The 21,612-nt window shown below is 39.9% G+C and overlaps 2 protein-coding genes across 2 annotated transcripts; one reads left to right on the top strand and one right to left on the bottom strand.

Annotated features, from left to right (window-relative positions):
- The first annotated feature begins 155 nt into the window (after window positions 1-155).
- hook1 (hook microtubule-tethering protein 1) lies at window positions 156-14,638 on the top strand. Its single transcript, XM_020631869.3, has 22 exons — window positions 156-483; window positions 2,262-2,347; window positions 3,041-3,113; window positions 3,567-3,617; window positions 3,905-4,037; window positions 4,211-4,278; window positions 4,403-4,465; window positions 4,598-4,681; window positions 7,423-7,586; window positions 7,786-7,926; window positions 8,202-8,403; window positions 8,984-9,094; window positions 9,486-9,573; window positions 9,692-9,758; window positions 10,062-10,202; window positions 10,321-10,408; window positions 12,125-12,156; window positions 12,300-12,382; window positions 12,625-12,725; window positions 12,860-12,961; window positions 13,045-13,113; window positions 13,588-14,638. Exons 1-22 carry the CDS (start codon window positions 430-432, stop codon window positions 13,738-13,740), a joined length of 2,154 nt encoding a protein of 717 aa, XP_020487525.1. The 5' UTR covers window positions 156-429; the 3' UTR covers window positions 13,741-14,638.
- A 129-nt stretch (window positions 14,639-14,767) lies between these two features.
- LOC109982564 (cytochrome P450 2J2-like) lies at window positions 14,768-21,099 on the bottom strand. The gene is made up of 9 exons (XM_020631856.2): window positions 20,874-21,099; window positions 20,413-20,578; window positions 20,167-20,319; window positions 19,912-20,072; window positions 17,726-17,896; window positions 17,488-17,629; window positions 17,213-17,400; window positions 16,847-16,988; window positions 14,768-16,676 (listed from the first exon to the last, which is right to left on the bottom strand). The coding sequence occupies exons 1-9, from the start codon at window positions 21,063-21,065 to the stop codon at window positions 16,501-16,503; spliced, it is 1,491 nt and encodes a 496-aa protein (XP_020487512.1). The 5' UTR covers window positions 21,066-21,099; the 3' UTR covers window positions 14,768-16,500.
- Window positions 21,100-21,612: the final 513 nt, after the last annotated feature.

The following is a 21,612-nucleotide window of genomic DNA, read 5'->3' as shown; positions in this document are numbered from 1 at the left end:
GTCAAATATTCTAATGTTAGAGTGGTTTTATTGAGCTCAAGTGAAATGATTAACCCACAGAGAAACAGATGCAGTGATCAGTGATTAGAAAGAACACTTCATGTTTGTCTGGGCTAATGTTAAACAGAAGAGTTTATAGCCTACATCATTTAATAATGGGCTTTATATGAAGACTGGAGCCTATTAATACTAGTACAGGATAACACTTCACCTCAACCCATTACCGCAGGCGAACGTCAGAAATCCACGTAGATCTGCGTCATTCACGCAAGATCTTACGTAAATTAAATGGCGGAGGGAGCGCCGCGGCGCCGCACGGTACGCGTCCGGAGGTCGAGCTCTGCTCCAGGCAGCAGGTGAGGTCAGATGCGCAGGTACGGAGCGGAAGAGCTCTCCTGACAGGTGGAAATACTTTAACTTGAAGCTAAAATGGAGCAAATGGATGAGAATAAAACAGGTCTGACGGACAGTCTCATCATATGGGTGAGTTTACCGCAAAACACGCATCAATGTTTACCTGTTTCTTCCGGCTAACAACCCATGAGCTGACTAAAGTATTAGCTCTGCGGGCTAACAAACAAAGCTAAGTAAAGTATTAGCTCTGCAGGCTAACATACATGGCTAAAACCTCCTCGCACATCAATCCTCCCTGGATTTAAAGCTTTAATCCCGTTTACTTGTAGGTATTTGTGGACTGTTGCTCTCTGGACATTTTGTTAATATTATGTTAAAGATTAAATGTAGTTAGCACAAACCCGCAGCAGGTTAATATTCATTAAAACATTAAGACACTTTGGACTGCATTAAACTGAGTGTTTATTCTCACCTGGAGTCAGATTACCTGACTTCCTGCTGCGCTATCTAAAGTTATACTTCAATTTCAGTCTGAGTTCAGATTATCCAGCACAAACAAAGAAAAACATTCAGGTACTAACAGGAACAAAACTCCACTTTAAAGTTACCGGAGCAACTGACTCAAAGTGCGACATGTCACTCATTCACCTTGATTTTGTACTAAAACTGTCTCTGATTGGTGGGAACCTCCGACCCACAATGTCCAGGTGTAGCGATCAGTAGTTATGATCAGGTGTAGTGATCAGTAGTTATGATCAGGTGTAGTGATCAGTAGTTATGATCAGGTGTAGTGATCAGTAGTTATGATCAGGTGTAGTGATCAGGTGTAGTGATCAGTAGTTATGATCAGGTGTAGTGATCAGGTGTAGTGATCAGTAGTTATGATCAGGTGTAGTAACTAGATGTAGTTATGATCAGGTGTAGTGATCAGGTGTAGTAACTAGATGTAGTTATGATCAGGTGTAGTGATCAGGTGTAGTGATCAGGTGTAGTGATCAGGTGTAGTTGTGATCAGGTGTAGTTATGATCAGGTGTAGTGATCAGGTGTAGTGATCAGGTGTAGTTATGATCAGGTGTAGTGATCAGGTGTAGTAATCAGGTGTAGTGATCAGGTGTAGTGATCAGGTGTAGTGATGAGCCTCCGGAGCCCCCTGTCATAACAGATGACTGACGTCACTCAGGCGTCGTCCTTTAATGTTTACAGTCTATGATCTAAAGGAAAAGATAACATGGCCTAACTGCTGCACCAAAACAAAACTCTCAGGTAAACTGGAAAGACGTCTCGATTTATGTGAAATGGAGATGTTAACACACACATCAGGGACTGAACAGTTGCCAAGGCGAATAGACGTTCATGACGCAAAAGAAGCGAGGTGCACGCCCACCTCCTGTGCAAGCATGTAGCGCGCTGCACAGTGTGGCAAACCAACGTGGTGTGCTTGTGCCTCAGAAGCTACAGATGGAAGAACCTGACCCTGGCCCGGCACCTAACACTGAGCCACACGCAGCTATACAGCACCATAAGGATACACAGATTGTGAAACAATGCGGAAAGTTGAGGCAAACATTTCTCCTCATTTTTTAACAAGGTCTTTTAATATGTGACTTATTCCACCAAGAACATCAATCGTTTTTTGTCCACTGCATGTCTGTCATTGTATTTACAATTGGTCTCTGTGATTCCAGCACATGCAGTGAAGACTCGTGTAGGTGTAGTGGTCAGGTATTGGTTGGACATGTTTGGTCATCAGGTGTAATGATGAGATGTAGTGATCAGGGGCCTGTACACTGTACTTAAGTCCCTTGCACACCAAATGACCAGCAACTGGAAGTCATACTGCTTGTGATAGTGGTATGCAGTTGGCGGTTTCGAAAACAAGCCATCTTTCAAGCTTTCTGTCTCTCAGCTGCAGACCTTCAACACTCCTGCCCCCTGCAGGACAGTGGAGGAGCTGACCACTGGAGCAGGAATATCACAGGCACTGCATCAAATGTGAGAGCACACACACACACACACACACACACACACACACACACACACACACACACACACACACACACACATACATACAGGCACTCACTCACTCACTCACACACAGACACACACATACAGGCACACACACATACACACACTTGTGGTCTCTATAAGGGCAGAAAAAACAAGAACACACATACTTAGACACACATAAATACACACACACACACACACACACACAGAGCAGAAAGACAGCTGTGATGAGTTTAAATTGCATGTTTCTAATACCTTTTAATATTAGTATCAATACCTTTAAAATACATTTAATACAATAGTTTGTATTCCTCATTAAAACATCCCTGAAGTTCTTGAATAAGGTTTGTGGCCTGTAAACAGTGTTTCAGATTATTTTAGATCTCTGTTTCTCCTCCTGTGTGTGTGTGTGTGTGTGTGTGTGTGTGTGTGTGTGTGTGTGTGTGTGTGTGTGTGTGTGTGTGTGTGTGTGTGTGTGTGTGTGTGTGTGTGTGTGTGTGTGTGTGTGTGTGTGTGTGTGTGTGTGTGTGTGTGTGTGTGTGTGTGTGTGTGTGTGTGTGTGTGTGTGTGTGTGTGTGTGTGTGTGTGTGTGTGTGTGTGTGTGTGTGTGTGTGTGTGTGTGTGTGTGTGTGTGTGTGTGTGTGTGTGTGTGTGTGTGTGTGTGTGTGTGTGTTGCAGAGACCCAGCGTGGTTCACTGATGGATGGCTCTGTCGTATAAAAACTGATGTGGAGGATAACTGGAGACTGAAGGTACAAATCAGCTTGGTCTGTCAATTATTTGTTTCTGGATACTTATTCTCAGATCTTTAATTCAGTTTGTATTTAATTTTTTTCAAGTGATTTATTTTCATTAAGTTCAGCTCCTGTGTAGCTCACGTTCACCCGCTCTGATGCTCCTGTCTCATTCTGAATGGGATGTCATCACTGTGTTTCATGTTGTGACTGTGGTAGAAGAACCTTTAACATCCAGTTTGAGGGACCAGCACAGTGTTTCATAAAAAATTTAATTAAAAGATTTCTGTTAAACCATCTCCAAAATAGGCCTCTATATAATTTTTAAAAGTATTTGTCCAGATTTTCTAGATGGAATGTGAAGTGGGAGACTGGATCAGAGAAAAAGTCTGCATCGATATCTTTATTTACTCCATAAGACATGTAAGTAAGAGACAACAGACATAAATGTTCGATGTTTTGTTTTTTCAGATGAACAACCTGAAGAAGATCCTTCAGATGGTGCTGGATTATTATAACGAGGTGGGCTGTCCTGTTTTCAGGTGGTTGGTAGAAACAGATCCTGTGACCCTTTTGTTTTGTGTTATTTGATTTATTTTTGGGGGGTGGGGGTGGTTGATTTGTTTCAAAGAACAAAAAACTTAAAATATATTATATATTCACACAACACAAGTTTGTGTAGTTCCTTGAATCTGGAAGAAAATTATGTAAACAGTCTTGAACCAATTGGACCAATACAGTCTTTTCATCATCACTCTGCTGTTTCTAGGCAGGTTTTCTGAAATAGTTTGGTCTTTGTTGACTTGCAGGTTTTGGCCCAGGAGATCTCAGACTTTCCTCTCCCGGACCTGGTCCTGGTGGCAGAGCATTCGGACCCGGTGGAGCTGGGGAGGCTGCTGCAGCTCGTATTGGGCTGTGCTGTCAGATGTGAGAGGAAACAAGGTGAGTGTGCGGGTTGAACGTTACATTTTGAGTCGCATTCAAACACCTACAGGACTCAGGAGCTGAACATGAAGAGACAAAATAGTTCAAACATTTTTTTTTCATCATCATTACATTAATCATTAATCTGTTATATTCATGTTTTTGATGAATTTGTCTCCCTCTTCTTGCAGAATACATTCAGATCATCATGACGCTGGAGGAGTCTGTGCAACATGTCGTCATGACAGCCATCCAGGAGGTCAGTGCATCACTAACACATATTAGAGATGTTGATATAATAATTTATATTCTTTAGAAATATAACAAAAATAATAATAAGATATTTTATTTGTGTGGTATTCAGTGATGTATTTCCTCCTCAGCTCATGAGTAAAGAGTCCGTCAGTTCTTTTGCAGCAGAACGTTCTGGAGACCTGGAGCAGCAGGTCAGTTCTCTGACTGATTTTAAAACTAAATTTACTGTTTATATTATTATCCTTATTATTATTAATTAGTCTGTTCTTTGTGTGTATGTCTGTTATTGAGTGTATATTTTTCTTTTTTTCTTTCTTGTGCAGTTGAAAAAAGCTCTGGATGATCTTTCTGAACTCGTAGCAGAAAAAGAAGCTTTAAGTCAGCGCTGTGAGGAGCTCGACATACAGGTACAGGTACACACACACACACACACACACACACACACACACACACACACACACACACACACTTGCACTGTCTGGACTCTGCTGGTCCTGCTGTGTAGACCCTCCAACAGGACTGTTCAGTTTAACTCTGATCACCTGTTGAACTCTCGACAGATCGTTTGTCTCCTCCAGGCTGAAGACAGGTGAGTCCAACACGGCCGCCCTGAAACTAAACCCTGTAAAGCAGCTGCTTCATCTTACTACGCTAACAAAGTGTTACAGAAGCTAACGAAGTGTAACAGACGTTAACAGAATGTAACAGATGCTAACAGGCTGTAACAGAAGCTGACAAGGTGTAACAGATGCTAACAGGCTGTAACAGATGCTAAAAGGCTGTAACAGAAGCTAACAGGCTGTAACAGAAGCTAACAAGGTGTACCAGATGTTAACAGATGCTAACAGGCTGTAACAGATGCTAAAAGGCTGTAACAGAAGCTAACAAGGTGTAACAGATGCTAACAGGCTGTAACAGAAGCTAACAAGGTGTACCAGATGTTAACAGATGCTAACAGGCTGTAACAGATGCTAAAAGGCTGTAACAGAAGCTAACAAGGTGTAACAGATGCTAACAGGCTGTAACAGAAGCTAACAAGGTGTAACAGATGCTAACAGGCTGTAACAGATGCTAAAAGGCTGCTAACAGGCTGTAACAGATGCTAAAAGGCTGTAACAGAAGCTAACAAGGTGTAACAGATGCTAACAGGCTGTAACAGATGCTAAAAGGCTGTAACAGAAGCTAACAAGGTGTAACAGATGCTAACAGGCTGTAACAGATGCTAAAAGGCTGTAACAGAAGCTAACAGGCTGTAACAGATGCTAACAGGCTGTAACAGATGCTAACAGGCTGTAACAGAAGCTAACAGGCTGAAACAGAAGCTAACAAGGTGTACCAGATGTTAACAGATGCTAACAGGCTGTAACAGATGCTAAAAGGCTGTAACAGAAGCTAACAAGGTGTAACAGATGCTAACAGGCTGTAACAGACGTTAACAGAATGTAACAGATGCTAACAAGGTGTAACAGATGTTAACAGATGCTAACAGGCTGTAACAGATGCTAACAGGCTGTAACAGATGCTAACAGGCTGTAACAGAAGTTAACAAGGTGTAACAGATGCTAACAGGCTGTAACAGAAGTTAACAAGGTGTAACAGATGCTAACAGGCTGTAACAGAAGCTAACAAGGTGTAACAGATGTTAACAGATGCTAACAGAGCTTGTTAAAGTCATAGTGCCACTTACTGTTGAAAGTTTGGACACATACAAATGTGTTCCTCAGCGACCCTTGCTGGTGAAAGGCAGTTCTAACAGTCACATAGGATGTTCAGTCAGTTCTGAACAGATCTACATCTGAATACTTAGTCTGAGTTGTCGTGTCAACTTAAGGGAAGGAGTCAGTTAGCAAACAGACATCCATCTTCTTAAGTACGTGAACTTTACACGACGTGGTCAACACTTTATGTTCATCAGTGTGTGCCAGATTTGGGCATGTTAGCTTCTGCCACCTACTGGCCACAGGGAGAGACACGAGACTCGATGATGCGCACACATTCAGGTGAGTTGACTTTGGCGCATGCCTGTGAATGTGTCATTTCCTGCGACAACACATGGCAGCATGTACCAATGTGAGAGAGCTTGTTCAGTGCTGCTGCAGCAGCTAGTGTAAACATGAAACTCAGCTTTACTCACAGTTTTAGGATTAGATTAACAGTTTGGTTTATACATAAACAGATTGTGTGAATGAATCTTAAACAAATGTGCTTTCATAAAGGAGCAGAGAATAACTCTTTGCTTTTAACAGCTGGGACACCAGGGGGGAGGGGACTGTGTGTAAGCCGGATTTACACTTCTGTGTCGAATCTACATCGTAGCATACACCAAAGGTTCAGATTGTTCTGAATATTGTTGCAGAACTGTGTTTAAAATGGAGACTAGGGTGAAACACGACAAAACACACAAGCCAGACGTCACTAGTAAGAAGTCCAGATATTTTTTTATTTAGCCGCAGCAGTGCTATCATCTTATTATTACTTATCAATATAAATATCTTGGCTTAAAATGATACAAACACTTGACATTTAAAGAAGATGTGGGTGTTTTGACTCAGTCAGCTGGTAGAGCTCTGGGATCTGTGTTGGACAAAGTTAAACATTCTAGAAACGTATCGTCTTGTGAAGGATACTAACAGTGTAGAGACCTATAGTAAGTATAACCAAAAGATAAAGATCCCTCTGTGTCACATTCAGGAATGTTACCTTTAGCTTGAGAGACTGGCAGGTTTAACTGCAGAGGAAGACAAGAGTCTGTTTTGAAATGTGAGTCAGGTGAAATTGAGAATGAGATAAATTAAGTTTTAATGTCCCATTGATGACAACAAAAGGGATGTTCTTTTTGGAAAAATATAATTAATGTTGATTTCTTCTGGTAAGGTGATTATGAAAAACTTGTGCTTTCGAAGAGGAACCTTTTTTTGGAGCAGATTTTCTCTGCAAAGCCCAGGGAGAAATAACAGAATACAATACACTATTTAAGACTGAGCTGTGAAAGGAACATGCAATGTAGTAATGTTATGAATTGTTGAACCACTGCACTAATACACAACTATTTTTATATTTAATTAGTTTACCTGAACCTTACTGTTCCTGCACCTGACTGTTCTTGAACCTGACACCTGCACCTTAAGACCTATCCATATCTTGACAGGTGACAGTTCTTCAGGAGGAACGTAACAGCCTCTTGGCAGAGAACGACGTACTGACCGATAGAGCCAATCAGCTGGACACGTTTGATGACCCGAGCACGGCATCAGGGCGGAAACACAGCCAGCTGCAACAGCAGGTGGAGGCTCTGCAGGAGGAGAACTTTAGGTGAGTCACTGACTGCGTCTCTATGAACTGCCGATGCTGTGATGGTCTGAACCATTTCAAACCAGTCACTGTAAGTTTCAAAGAAGTAGTTTGATCCAGAATAGGCTTAGATAAAACATTTTAAACAAACCAGTTTAAAACAGTCTGAACTAGTCTAGGCTAGTCTTAACCAGTCTAAACTGACTTTCTGCTCCTGCAGACTGGAGGCGGCTAAAGACGACTACAGGATTCACTGTGAGGAGCTGGAGAAGCAGCTGATTGAAGTTCAGCACAGAAACGATGAGCTGACTGGACTGGCTGAAGAATCTCGCGCTCTGAAAGACGAATTAGACGTTCTGAGGTTTGTTCTGAGAGGTGCAACGTATATAAAGTTTATTGTTTAATTTTTTTATTTGATATTATTAGCTTATTATTTATATTATTACAAAGCAGCGTGTTATCTCTCTTTGCTGATCTTGTACTGTTCATGTGTATGTGTTTTTTATGCGTTTGCGTAGACATCGGGCTAGGAAATAAACATAATGTTTAAATATCTGGCGATGCACTGACTGTAATTTGGGGGCAAGGAGCTAAGGCCTATGGATTGATCTATGGATTGGTTCTGTCTTGCTACAGGAACTGTTCTGATCGTGTGGTGATACTTGAGGCCTCAGTGGAAACATACAAACGTAAACTGGAGAATCTTGGAGACCTGAAGAGACAGATGAAGCTGCTTGAGGAGAACAATATGACCTACATGCAGAACACCGTCAGCTTGGAGGATGAGCTACAAAAAGCTAACGCTGCCCGTGCTCAGCTTGAGACCTACAAGAGACAGGTCTGTGTCGTGCTTCCCCGATATGCATATACATGACCTCCACTGCAGATTTCTTTTAAGAGAGGAGTGGGAAAGAGGAGAGGAGGGAGCCCTGGGAACATGCAAGCTTTTAAATGCAAAATAATCAAATTTTGAATGTGTGATTAAAAATGCGATTAATTGGGGCTCTGGTGGATCAGTGGTTAGTGCGTGCGGCCCATGTATGGAGGCTGCGATCCTCCAGGCGGGCGGCCCAAGTTTGAATCCAGCCTGAGGCTCCTTTCCCACATGTCATTCCCTACTCTCTCTCCCTGATTTCTGACTCTATCCACTGTCATATCCATTGAAGGCACAAAAAGCCCAAATATAAATCTTTAAAAAGTGTAATTGTTGGAAAGCCCTTACGTATGGATATATGTAGTTTAGGATTATGGAAATGTGTATATAGACTTTATTGATTAAATAAATGCATATCTTATCAAAGATGTTAATTATTTTTATATATATATATATATATATATATATATAGAGAGAGAGAGAGGACATGCCCTGTATTGATTATAAATAAAACCAACAGTTAAATCTGGTAAATGTCCGTCAGGTCCAGGAGCTGCACAGGAAGATGTCTGAGGAGACGAGGAGAGCAGATAATCTGGCCTTTGAAATTAAGAAGTTGGAAGAAAAACACGAGACGGTGATGAAGGAAAAAGAGGTGACATACAGTGAAATTATGATGCAGTCAACTTTCTTCTTTTTTCAAACATTCACGTCCCCTCATAAATAACCCTCCCAGCCGAAACCCCTATACCTCCTAGTTTCCAAAACAATGGGAACTAAAGTTCAGAAATAGAAGACACATAAATAAATAAACAAACAGTTACAATTTTTTTTTTAAATACTGAAAAGTCACTTGACACCAAAAAAACAAATAAAGAAAAGTAAAAAGAATGAGAGTGGAGTTGAGCATGCAACACAGTAAAACAAACAGAACAGTATCAGCTGTGAAAGAGACATTGCCACACTCGCACACATCACTAGACCCAACGCCACATACTGTAGGATAGACGACTTAATCTTTGATGTCCTTCACTCTTCTCCTGCAGAGGATCATCATCCAGAGAGACTCTCTGAAAGAAATAAATGAGGAGCTGAGATGCACTCAGGTTCAAGAGCACCAGCTTTCCAAAGCAGGTATCTCACTGATCTTCTAATCTTTATCTCTACCATAACCACAACCCCCCACCCCGAATCATAACCCCTCACCATAACCCTTATCCTTCATCTTAACCTCTGTATAACTTTCACGTAGGGATGCTTCCCTCAGGCAGCCCCAGCCACGACAACCTGGCAGCCGAGTTAATCCCATTGGAGTACAGGTAATCTGTTAGCACAGGCAATCTGTTAGCACAGGCAATCTGTTAGCACAGGCAATCTGTTAGCACAGGCAATCTGTTAGCACAGGTAATATGTTAGCACAGGTAATCTGTTAGCACAGGTAATCTGTTAGCACAGGTAATCTGTTAGCACAGGTAATCTGTTAGCACAGGTAATCTGTTAGCACAGGTAATATGTTAGCACAGGTAATCTGTTAGCACAGGTAATATGTTAGCACAGGTAATCTTTCAGCACAGTGTAGTGTAAACACGTTATGACATTGTGTGTGTCTGTGTGCTCCTCAGAGAGAAGTTTATGCGCCTTCAGCATGAGAACAGGATGTTGCGTGTGCAGCAGGAGGAGTGTGAGAGGGAGAAGATCGCCACCCTGCAGGCCGATCTGGAGGAGGCTCATAAGAGCCGCAGTGAGCTCGACACAGAGATCAGGTGATCAGATAACCCATGACATCATCCAGGTTCTTCTCTGCTCCTTATGATGTAAAGCCTGTGATGGATTTTTTTCTAATGTCATGTGATGTGTGTCGTCATGGTGATAAACCTGCAGGCTGAGTAGAGAGCGAAACAGTGAGCTGCAGCAGCAGGTTGAAGATCTGCAGAGAGCGCTGCAGAGTCAGGCGGCGAAACCAGACGACGTGAGTGCAGTTTGATCTGACTTTGATGTAATGTAATATTATATCATATTATATATCAAAAAAGATCACTGATAACATAGCTTTTGATAGGATCATATAATGTACAACATAATTGAATGTCTTATGATGTACATTTTTTTATATATATTATAAAATAGCATTATATAACAATATTACTTAACATAGGATCATATCATTTAATATAACAAAATATTTAGCAGAGTTGGAAAAAGTTCTTGAAAACCAAAGTTAAGTGAAAGTACAGATACTTCATTTGAAAGTTAATTAGCTAAAAGTTACCAATTATACATTTACTTAAGTATCAAAAGTGTCTGGTTAAAATGTTTAAAAAGTACAAAGACCCAAGACAACCAGATTTTTTTAGTTCATTAGAGGTTTGCGGTGTGGCAGCATCACATTCGGCTGACTGACTGGCGACTGTGAGAGATGAGACAACTCAAGGAAAGGACACTCGAAGAAAAAGCAACACTCATCCTTATCATGAGTAACGGCTCCAGACTGTCTCCACACATGTGGACCAAGTGTTGACAGCCCAGGACTGATTGAACCCCTGGTTATATTACATTCATGTTAATGTCATACAAACTTTACAGATAATTTATTTTTAAGTCATACAGAGGTGGAATTGGTTTCCTGATCAGTTTGTGCAGGACATCTTGAATAAATCCTGCGGCACAGTCAGCACTGGCTGCAGACGGTATCTCTGTCACTCTAACTGTGTGAGGCTGTCTGTCAATTAGACACTGATATGCATATAAAAGGGGCAATTTTTCCCCAAACGACTGCATAACGGCAGGTTGCTTTTACAAAGCGTTACACTCTTTGGCTGCAGAGGAGCCAGCAGACCCTCTATATTCAAACATTTATGCACAGCCTATAATTTACAAATAGCAAGAACATTTCAACCGTGATGTCTCTGCGAATGGCTCTACACCAGTGTGTGTGATACACTCTGGTGGTGTGTTGTATAATATGAGCAGTGAGAAGTGCTTAATTGAAGGAGAGCTTACATGTATTTCATGTCATTGCCAGATTTCTGCCCATTGACATCACAACTTTTATATATTTATTGCACTAGCTATCACTAGTACAAGCTATCACTAGCACTAGCTATCAGGGACCTGCAGTGGGCTTTTTGACCGCTCGCTCACTCCCACCCACAGCAACGGTAAAACCGCCCACTGCTCCCAAGGCATTCCTCTTGCTCTATTGATTATGTGCAAACATGCATAGATAATCAATACTGATGATTAGAGATTTTATATTGTAACAAGATGTCCAACATTAATGTAGTGTGGTAATAGTAGAAGTTGAATTAAAAAATCCATCTGTAATGATGTACTTCATTATTTAAAACCACTGATATAAATGAATAAAATGTCACCTAATGCAAAGTTCTCTAACTATATATCTAATGAAACACGTTGTAATATTGTGTAATGTTATGATATAATATGACATCATCTAAAGTTAAATTATAAAATGTCATATAATGTAATATAATGCAATATAATGTCACATCATTGTCGTATGTGTTATATAATGTAATGATGGTGCCATGCTTTGCTGTTTAATATAAAATTGACTTCTAGATTATGATATTTAAACAGATGTTTGACAGTGTCTTGTTATTACTTAACAAAAAAGTATTTTTTTACTTAAACTTGTTGAAAATGTAAATATTTTCTTTTCTAGTCAAACTTGAAGAGGAAACTCGATGCGCACATGTGAGTTTGAATTTTGACCTTTTTAGACACTTTTTTCAGAGTGTGTATTGATGTTGTCCAGTTAGAAATGCAAACGTGCAGATTCTTCTTCTACTTCTCCTCCTTCTCATTTATTTTTTCTTCTTCCTCTTCTTGTGCTGCAGGGTGCAGCTGAACGAGGCTCAAGATGAAATCATGAAGAAGAAAGAGCTGCTGGAGGACCTTCAGCCCGACAACACACAGACCTGTGAGCCTCCTGACACAAATCACCACACATCTACACACAACAACTACTAACAAGACTAAGAACTAAATCCTGGAGAACTAATATTAAAATAGTAATTCCAGTCGTCCATTTTCTGAGTATCAGTAGCTGAATTAATTGTCTTTCCTGTAGACCTCGTTGCTGCATTGAGTCCTGAATTTGTGTTGACTTTTTTAATAAACACCATCTACAAAGTCTATAAATATCTAAGTTGTGTGTTTCAGCGCTGAAGCTGGACGAGCTGATGGCGGCTCTGAAGAAAAAAGACGATGACATGCGAGCTATGGAGGAGAGATATAAGATGTACCTGGAGAAAGCTCGAAACGTGAGAATAAAGAGCTTCTCTTTAATTTATTAATGTTTAAGTTAATTTAGTCCATCAGTTTGATATTTCTTCAGTTTTATGTTTGATTTATCACTATTGATCTGTCCTGTTTTTTTCTTTTCTTCTGATTTCAGGTGATTCGAGCTCTTGATCCAAAGTTGAATCCAGCCACAGCGGAGATTCAGGCTCTGAAGAACCAGTTAGCAGATCGAGACAAACAGATTGTGAACCTGGAGGTAAATCTGTGGTTTTATGTTCAGTGTTGATTTTTTTTGTGATCCAAAATTCAGAATTGTTTTATCTTTATTATTTTATGCAGCGTCAGTGTGAGCAAGCACGGCTGAGAGAGTACGAGGAGAAGCTGATCGTCACAGCGTGGTACAACAAGGTGAATTTTTCCCTTATAGTCTGAATTGATGTTATCACTAACACTTGTTATTGACACTCAGTTTGTTATTGAATGACAGTCACAGCCAGATACAACAAGTTAACATGACATCATCATCAAGTTTCACACTGTTACACTGAGTGTTAAGATCATATAAAGTCAATCCGTCCCTTTATTTTTTTACTTTTAATATTTACACTCGTTATTGATTGATCTGGATCCCCATTAGCCACTACCTAATTAGCAACTACTCCTCCTGGTTAATTATTATTTGTAATTACTAAAGGTGTATTAGTGTAATATTTAATGATGGTCACAGCCTGGTATGAATGGGTAAATTAATTAATTTATAATCTAAATGTTTTATTATTTAAGCTAAGTGTATTACTGTATAATTAATTGATATTGACCACCTGGTTATTAATGAAACCTGATTACACATTTAATTTATTTTATTAATCGTCATTTCCTCAGAGTGTGAACTTTCAGAAGTTGGCGATTGAATCACGTCTTGGCGGCTACTCGTCATCCATGATGACACCTGGACCATCCTTCTTGTCTCAGCAGCGGCAGGTCTCTAATGCCCCCCGCAGGGCACTCTCGATTAGTGTGCCTTCCTCCAAGTAAACCCCCCCCCCCCAAGAAAAACAAAACCTTTAAAGTAAGCACTCAAGTGACCTTAAACACACCTGCTCTCAGCCAGGGGACAGATACTCTGAGACAGATACTTAAATGAATGTAGAGTAAGTCAGAGCCTGTAATATTTAAAAATGTGATTTTAGATTTTATTTTAAAGGTAAAAACAAAATCAGTTACATTTAGATGATAGTTGATGTGAAGATCTGGACCTTTATTCTATGCAGGGTAAAAACTGCAATGTTGATATTCAGCCGACTAATGAGACAAGCTTCACATTTATATAAATGTTTTTATATTTGGTGCTGGACACCAACAGCTTGAAGTCAGTTTGTACTACAGTAAAGCTGTAAAAGTCCTAAATGTTCTGAAGAGACAATTCTACCATAACATCAACAACAATAACATCAAAAGATCCTTCACAGGGAGTCAGGATGTCTGTACTAATATTTGTCTTTTTACGCCTGCAGCCATTTTTGACTGAATATCTGTGGTCTAATTAATCCAGTTCATAATCTTTCATGTAATATCATAAATATGATGTAAACAGGATCAACACCAGCTTCTCGACCAGTTTGATTCACAAAAAAAGTTTAAATTACTGTTTTGATTGTGATATTATTAGTCATCATGGAGTCCAAAGTGTAATGAAATCACTTAAAATAGTTTTCTTTTTTTTTTTACATACACTTATAACAATTAATTTTGTTTGCAGCTGATGATTCATGTAGGGTTTGAAAATTGTGAAAATAGGTTTGATCAAATGTAGTGCAGAAACTGTGAGCTTTCATGTTTGTATTTAATAAAAATTAGAAATTTTTTTATCTAAAGAGTAAAAAAAAAAGTACTTTGGATTATTTGTGAATAAATAAATTCTTCTTCCAAAAAATGTTTGCTTCATTATTCATATTTAGGGATGTAAAGATGAATTATAAAATCGTTATGAATCGATTCAAAGGTGTCAAGGTTCATATAGGTCCTCTGAACAAAGGAATCGCTATAATATCGTTCTTTTAAATCGGAGGTGTGGAAGCATTTTGGCTTCCCCAAGACAGAAAATGAAAGAGGTGAGAAGATAACAGACAAGACAAAAGTGGGTGCAAGTATTGCAAGAAGACGGGGTACTACACAAATTGCACAACCAACATGATGCAGTATTTAATCGACACTACGATGAAGCTCCAATCACCTACCCCGTGAGAAAAAAAAACCCATTAAGAGGCCAAAACATACTGACAAATCGGTTTCCAGCCCCTAATCATTTCCTCATTTTGTAAAGTAAATTGTGATAGTATCGTATCGTGAGTTGAGTGAATCGTTATATCCCTATTCATATTTATTCATCAATTAATTTGGCAGAAGATTTTGTCCAAACATCAGAGTAAGTAAAACACAAGCAAAGATCTAGAAAGGAGGAAATGTTGTCAGTAAGTGCCAACAAAGAACTTAAAGTCCACACAGAACAGGTGGTGCTCAGAGCTATTGATCAAGGTGTATATAATAGTTATTTAAAAAAATCCTCATTAACAACAGCTTCATCATCAATATCATTATCATCATTAACATTCTAATCCACAATTGTCCCTCTGTTACGAAACATCTCACACTTAACTGGTATATTACATAGAAGTATTTCATCACTGGAAATGACATAACACCTGATAAATTGCATATTGAACCAATTTCAATTTAAAACAAGTTATTTTTACAATAATACAGCAATTTCAACACAGCGAGAAACAAATAGAAACAGGGACACTATTATCTCCTGAAATGTTTAAATCAGAACTTGTTTATTTGCTTTTTTTTTTTAATTCAGCACCTTAAACACGGTGGTGTAGGTCATAAGCGATGCAAACTGGTCTTGCATTAATAAGAGATGATGTGTGTGTGCTCAGCTGTTGACACTTCATCATTTTGCTGCATTTATCTCAGAGGTCTGCATCCAAAATACTAAAATTATTTTAAGAATTAAGAAATGATAATAACAGCCAAAGCAAAGTCAAGCCAAATACAACATTTAAAACAAATTAAAGTCTTGCCTTCAGTCACGTTGTTTTTCTCTGCATAAGGCAAAGCACAAATGGCTCTGCTGGGTATATCGTCAGATCAAATGTTCCCTACTACCCCAGAGTAGTGGGGTGTAGTTTATATAAAATAAGTCCTTCAGTTTAAAAGAGACTTTCACACCCAGATATTAAAAACCACTCGCACCCAGGTGAGGGTTTAAGTTTAGTAGAGATTGGGGAATTTAGTAAGAGAGGCATTAGATTTGGTGAAGTTTTTTATAGCCTGATAGTGCTCCAAAGTTGGTAATGAGATCTAAAGCTAACAGCAACTGACCTTTCTGGGTTGGTCAGGTATAGAACAATGTCATCTGCACACAATGAGATTATTGCCTCTTTTTACTCAATATAAAGTATGTGACCTCTCATTACCTGTGAGATGTTTCATCAGGTGTGCTTTAAATTATCTTTAGTCTTTTGTTGCCCCTAACCCATATTCTTTTGAAATGTGTTGCTACCATAACATTCAAAATATGATTATAATTTTCCAAAAACAATTAATTTCTAAATTTCGACAATTGATATTTTGTCTTAGTACTATTTCAATTACATCTTGGCTTTAAATATTTTGAAATTCATCACTATTTACATTGTACACAACGTCTAAACATGTAAGGAGATTGTGTTGTGTAAAATGTTTATAATAATCTGCAGTACTCAGTCTGAAGTTTACTGGTTTCAGGGTTCAGCGGACTTTTGCGTAGATCTTAAAGGGAAAAGGCGTGCGTGTAGCTCCAGTGATTCCTTCCGTTTTCAGCTCAACTCCATCCAAGGTCGAAAAATCAAACTTCTGAAACAAACTGACAAAAAACAGGAACAGCTCTGTTTTTGCCAGACCTTCGCCCAGACATGCACGCTTTCCTAAAGAAACAAAAGACATAGAAACACTAAAAATATTCTCCACATATTTACACAGTAAAACACATGTTTCTGAAACCCTAAGGAGTTTAATGTTTGTGCTTTAAATGTTCAAAACTGGATTTGTTTCAATGGATGATCGGATAGAATTATCAGAAAGGTGGGGAAGTTACCTGCAGAAAAAGGTAAAAATGCTTCCCTCCTCACAAACTTTCCATCAGCATCCAGGAAGTGTTGAGGGTTAAAGGTGTCAGGAGTTTCCCATTCATTCTTATCAAATAATACAGAGGTCAGGTTGGGCATCACGGAGGTTCCCTGCAAACACCAACAGGCATTTATCAATTAATTAAAACATTTTTTTTATAAAGTTGCAAAAACATCAGTGAATCAAACTGGAACATGAGAACAAGGCAGGTCAGACAAAAGGCAAAAATCATACTGGTTTGATTTTATTGTGTTTTTTTGAACACTAGTTAATTAAGAATCTCTATAAATGTCTATATTGATCTTCATTAGACTTTAGATCATAAGTTGATGACCTTTGGTATCAAGAAACCTCCCAGCATTGTATCTTTGGTGGCCTTTCTGAGTCCATTTAAAGGAACTACATTTCCCATCCTCTGGATTTCGTGGATCACAGCGTCCGTGTAGGGCATGTTGTGTTTGTCGGCCATGGTGGGCTGGCGAGTCGTTCCGATCACGGCATCTATTTCTGCCTGGACTTTGACTGAAATAAAAGATTTGACATTGATTATTTTGAGAGATCCTTTCTTTCTAATCTCTTAGCTGTTCTGTTGCTAATCATAGCATTTACCCTGAATATGATGGTTGTTGATCAAGTAGACGAGGCCCCACTGCAACGTTTTTGAAGTGGTTTCACTTCCAGCCAGAAACAGATCCAGACAACATAAAACCAGGTTACCATCATCAAAACCCAGCTCGCCATTTCTGTTGTGCTGTCGGGCAAAGGGAAAATTACATCATCGGATTTTATTGCTCAGATAATTGATTTCTGTTATATAGTAAATTGATTGTCTTTGTGAAGTTCCTACTTTCTCTATCAGAAAGGAATCTATGTAGTCTCGTGGGTTGCTGGGGTCCAGATCCAACTTGTGTCTCTCAACCTCGACTTGGATAGCTGCCTCCAAACATTTGTAGTTGCTGAAGATGTCATTGTGCGGCCCTGGCAGGTGTTTCATCAGCACTGGGAATGCATCATAAAGCTGTTTGGATTGGAAACGTGCTGTTATTTTTCAGATCTCTTACACTGAAATTGTTTTGTCGTAGGAAACAAGTCTGCGTTTTTTTACTTGAGAAAACTGAAGTATTTTGTCCACAGGAAATTCAAATCAAGTTAGTTTTCAGGCGGTTTCAAACAGAAAACAAAGAGAATATTTGTCTAGTGTTAATTTTGCGAGATAAATTATATAGCCTATTGGTAGAATGAATACACTGATGTGCAAGTTCATGTTATTTCATGTTCTCTCTCTCTGCTAGTTAATCTCTCTCCTTCACAAAATGTGTCTGGATGAACTTTCCTGCTGCTTACGGCTACTTGAGGCTGAGCAGGTCCCAGTCTGATGACCTGTTAGCCAGGATCAGTACCAGGTCCCAGTCTGATGACCTGTCAGCCAGGATCAGTACCAGGTCCCAGTCTGATGACCTGTTAGCCAGGATCAGTACCAGGTCCCAGTCTGATGACCTGTCAGCCAGGATCAGTACCAGGTCCCAGTCTGATGACCTGTTAGCCAGGATCAGTACCAGGTCCCAGTTTGATGACCTGTCAGCCAGGATCAGTACCAGGTCCCAGTCTGATGACCTGTCAGCCAGGATCAGTACCAGGTCCCAGTTTGATGACCTGTCAGCTAGGATCAGTACCAGGTCCCAGTCTGATGACCTGTTAGCTAAAATCAGTACCAGGTCCCAGTCTGATGACCTGTCAGCTAGGATCAGTACCAGGTCCCAGTTTGATGACCTGTCAGCTAGGATCAGTACCAGGTCCCAGTCTGATGACCTGTCAGCTACAGGATCAGTACCAGGTCCCAGTTTGATGACCTGTCAGCTAGGATCAGTACCAGGTCCCAGTCTGATGACCTGTCAGCTACAGGATCAGTACCAGGTCCCAGTTCAATGACCTGTTAGCTAGGATCAGTACCAGGTCCCAGTCTGATGACCTGTCAGCTACAGGATCAGTACCAGGTCCCAGTTTGATGACCTGTCAGCTAGGATCAGTACCAGGTCCCAGTCTGATGGCCTGTCAGCTACAGGATCAGTACCAGGTCCCAGTTCAATGACCTGTTAGCTAGGATCAGTACCAGGTCCCAGTCTGATGACCTGTTAGCTAAGATCAGTACCAGGTCCCAGTTCAATGACCTGTTAGCTAGGATCAGTACCAGGTCCCAGTCTGATGACCTGTTAGCTAAGATCAGTACCAGGTCCCAGTTCAATGACCTGTTAGCTAGGATCAGTACCAGGTCCCAGTCTGATGACCTGTTAGCTAAGATCAGTACCAGGTCCCAGTTCGATGACCTGTTAGCTAGGATCAGTACCAGGTCCCAGTTCAATGACCTGTTAGCTAAGATCAGTACCAGGTCCCAGTTCGATGACCTGTTAGCTAGGATCAGTACCAGGTCCCAGTTCAATGACCTGTTATCTAGGATCAGTACCAGGTCCCAGTCTGATGACCTGTTAGCTAAGATCAGTACCAGGTCCCAGTTCAATGACCTGTTAGCTAGGATCAGTACCAGGTCCCAGTTTGATGACCTGTTAGCCAGGATCAGTACCAGGTCCCAGTTCAATGACCTGTTAGCTAGGATCAGTACCAGGTCCCAGTCTGATGACCTGCCAGGATCAGTACCAGGTCCCAGTCTGATGACCTGTCAGCTAGGATCAGTACCAGGATTTCTCTGATGGCGTTTTGTTTTGAGTCCATCTGTCTCCACTGAGTGCCAGTTTAACTGTATCTAACAAGTCACAAAAAGTCGGCTGAAATCTTTACTAAAGAGCTATCAACCCAAAATAAACAGATTTTTACTGAGATTTAATGACAATAAACAGACTAAAAAGATGCTGAAATAACCACATTATGATGAGGACTTGTAAAAAGTCCTCATTATGATTGAATTTAATTATTTAACATTGTAACACTCCTGTTGGCATGTGTAAAACAATTAAACCAAAAGTGTAGGGTTTAGCTATGAAAGATTGACAGTTTTGCCCAAACTTCTCTGGATCTTACGAGAGCCCAGATGGAGCCCTCTAGATAGGCCATCTCCGTCAGATTGTTCAGCATGTTCTGGAAGTTTCTGTCAGTGTAGTCAAAGCGTCTCCCAAACACAATCTGGCAGATGATGTTGGCCACCGCGTAATTTAATAGAGGCACAGGATCAAAAGGCACACCTGAACAAATGGACATATATTCAGTTAGTAAACTTTGTGATTTTAATTGTTCCATTTTTTTGTTTCTTCTCCTCTGTTTTGGTGCTTTTCAAACCTTTCTCCTTCTCCATCGACTCCTGCAGATAACAACTCTCCTCGCAGATTCTCTGCTCCATTGAGCTCTTGGCATGACCATAGGTACGTAATATAGCCATTGCAAAACGCCGCTGTGTCCTCCACACACTCCCATTACTGAAGAAAAGACCAGCTGAGACAGAAGCAAAATCACATGAGATTATTCATACAGGTTAAATACTTCAATATAAATGCTTTGCATTTGAATGCTTTTTTTATGACTCACCCGAGTTCCCTGAATAAATTCTTGTCACCATCGGGCTGTAAGGTCGCTCCACAAAGTTCTCAGCCTGTGTTACTATGGCTTCTTTCACCATTTTCCAGCCTGACACAAACACAGTTTTGTGTCTACCAAGACGTATGCAGAAAACATGTCCATAAACATCAGCGAGCTGTGAATGAGAAGCAGAGAATGAGAGGCATGTGGTCAAACATGTGACTTTGATAAGATGCATATTTATGACCTTCGTCGTTTAGGTTTTAGGCTATTTAAAAAAACAAAAACTTTTTTTTCTGTTGGAGCAAAGCCTCATGATGTTCTCAATAATTTTCTTTGAGAATGATTCTGAAGTACTTAAGTAGGTGAAGTATTACTGAACCAAACTTTTGTTTTGCTAAAAACTCTATAGAATTTCCAGAATCATAAAAACTTGCTGAATAATAGGAAAAGATAATATGTCGTCTTACCTTGGTAAGGTAAATGTGAGGCTGTTTAGATTCAATGCTGAAAACGTTTCCCAGAAGAGGTAGAGATGGAGGTCCTCTAGGAAAGTTGGGTGGATCCTTTTTGCTCAGCAAATACATCATAAGGAGAACCCCAAAAATAAAAAGGAGCAATCCTTTCAAATCAAACAGCAGAAAAGGATCACACAACCACATCGTGAAGCAGAGGAGATAAGCAGACTGAGCAGGATCTCTTTTTCAGTCATCATCTCTTACAGATGGGCTGGTTCTCTGCTGACTCACAGGTTATGTGCAAACATTGACTATTGTGTTGAACAAAGAATGGGCTCTTCATTAACCAAATGCTCAGAAAATTGAGTTAAAATCGAGCAAAACTCACAGTGTTACAAGGACATTATGAAGAGCAGTAAATCCAATTATTTCATTCATGAACATCAGCATTTACCTCAGGAAAAATGTGTTACTTTAACATTTCATAATGAAGCTTACTAACACTTCTAGGGTTGACCCCAAATCTTTAACGATTCATTCTTCAGAGCTTCAGTCACCGGCCGATCTCTTAGTTGAACACAAGGATCATTCCATTCCATGGGGGTGCTCAATGTATCGTTTTACATTCATGGTAAACATTGTCTGTTTACTTCAAATCATTCACGACCCATAGCCTATCTTGATATAAATATCCCCTTATTAATTTCCCTTTTTCTGAAACCACTTGTACTTTAAATGAATCTCCTGTGTG

Source organism: Labrus bergylta, chromosome 6 (assembly GCF_963930695.1).
Source record: "Labrus bergylta chromosome 6, fLabBer1.1, whole genome shotgun sequence".
NCBI lineage: Eukaryota > Metazoa > Chordata > Actinopteri > Labriformes > Labridae > Labrus > Labrus bergylta.
This window is presented reverse-complemented; position numbering and strand designations above follow the sequence as displayed.

What these genes read in the sequence shown, in the direction of transcription:
- hook1 (XM_020631869.3), top strand. Translation starts at nt 430, where the DNA reads ATGGAGCAAATGGATGAGAATAAAACAGGTCTGACGGACAGTCTCATC. An exon ending in CGGACAGTCTCATCATATGG is followed by an intron (nt 484 to 2,261) that starts GTGAGTTTACCG and finishes TCTGTCTCTCAG; the next exon opens with CTGCAGACCTTCAACACTCC. An exon ending in TGCTGGATTATTATAACGAG is followed by an intron (nt 3,618 to 3,904) that starts GTGGGCTGTCCT and finishes GTTGACTTGCAG; the next exon opens with GTTTTGGCCCAGGAGATCTC.
- LOC109982564 (XM_020631856.2), bottom strand. Translation starts at nt 21,065, where the DNA reads ATGTGGTTGTGTGATCCTTTTCTGCTGTTTGATTTGAAAGGATTGCTC. An exon ending in CAACAACCATCATATTCAGG is followed by an intron (nt 17,401 to 17,487) that starts GTAAATGCTATG and finishes CTTTTATTTCAG; the next exon opens with TCAAAGTCCAGGCAGAAATA. An exon ending in ATTTTTACCTTTTTCTGCAG is followed by an intron (nt 16,677 to 16,846) that starts GTAACTTCCCCA and finishes TTGTTTCTTTAG; the next exon opens with GAAAGCGTGCATGTCTGGGC.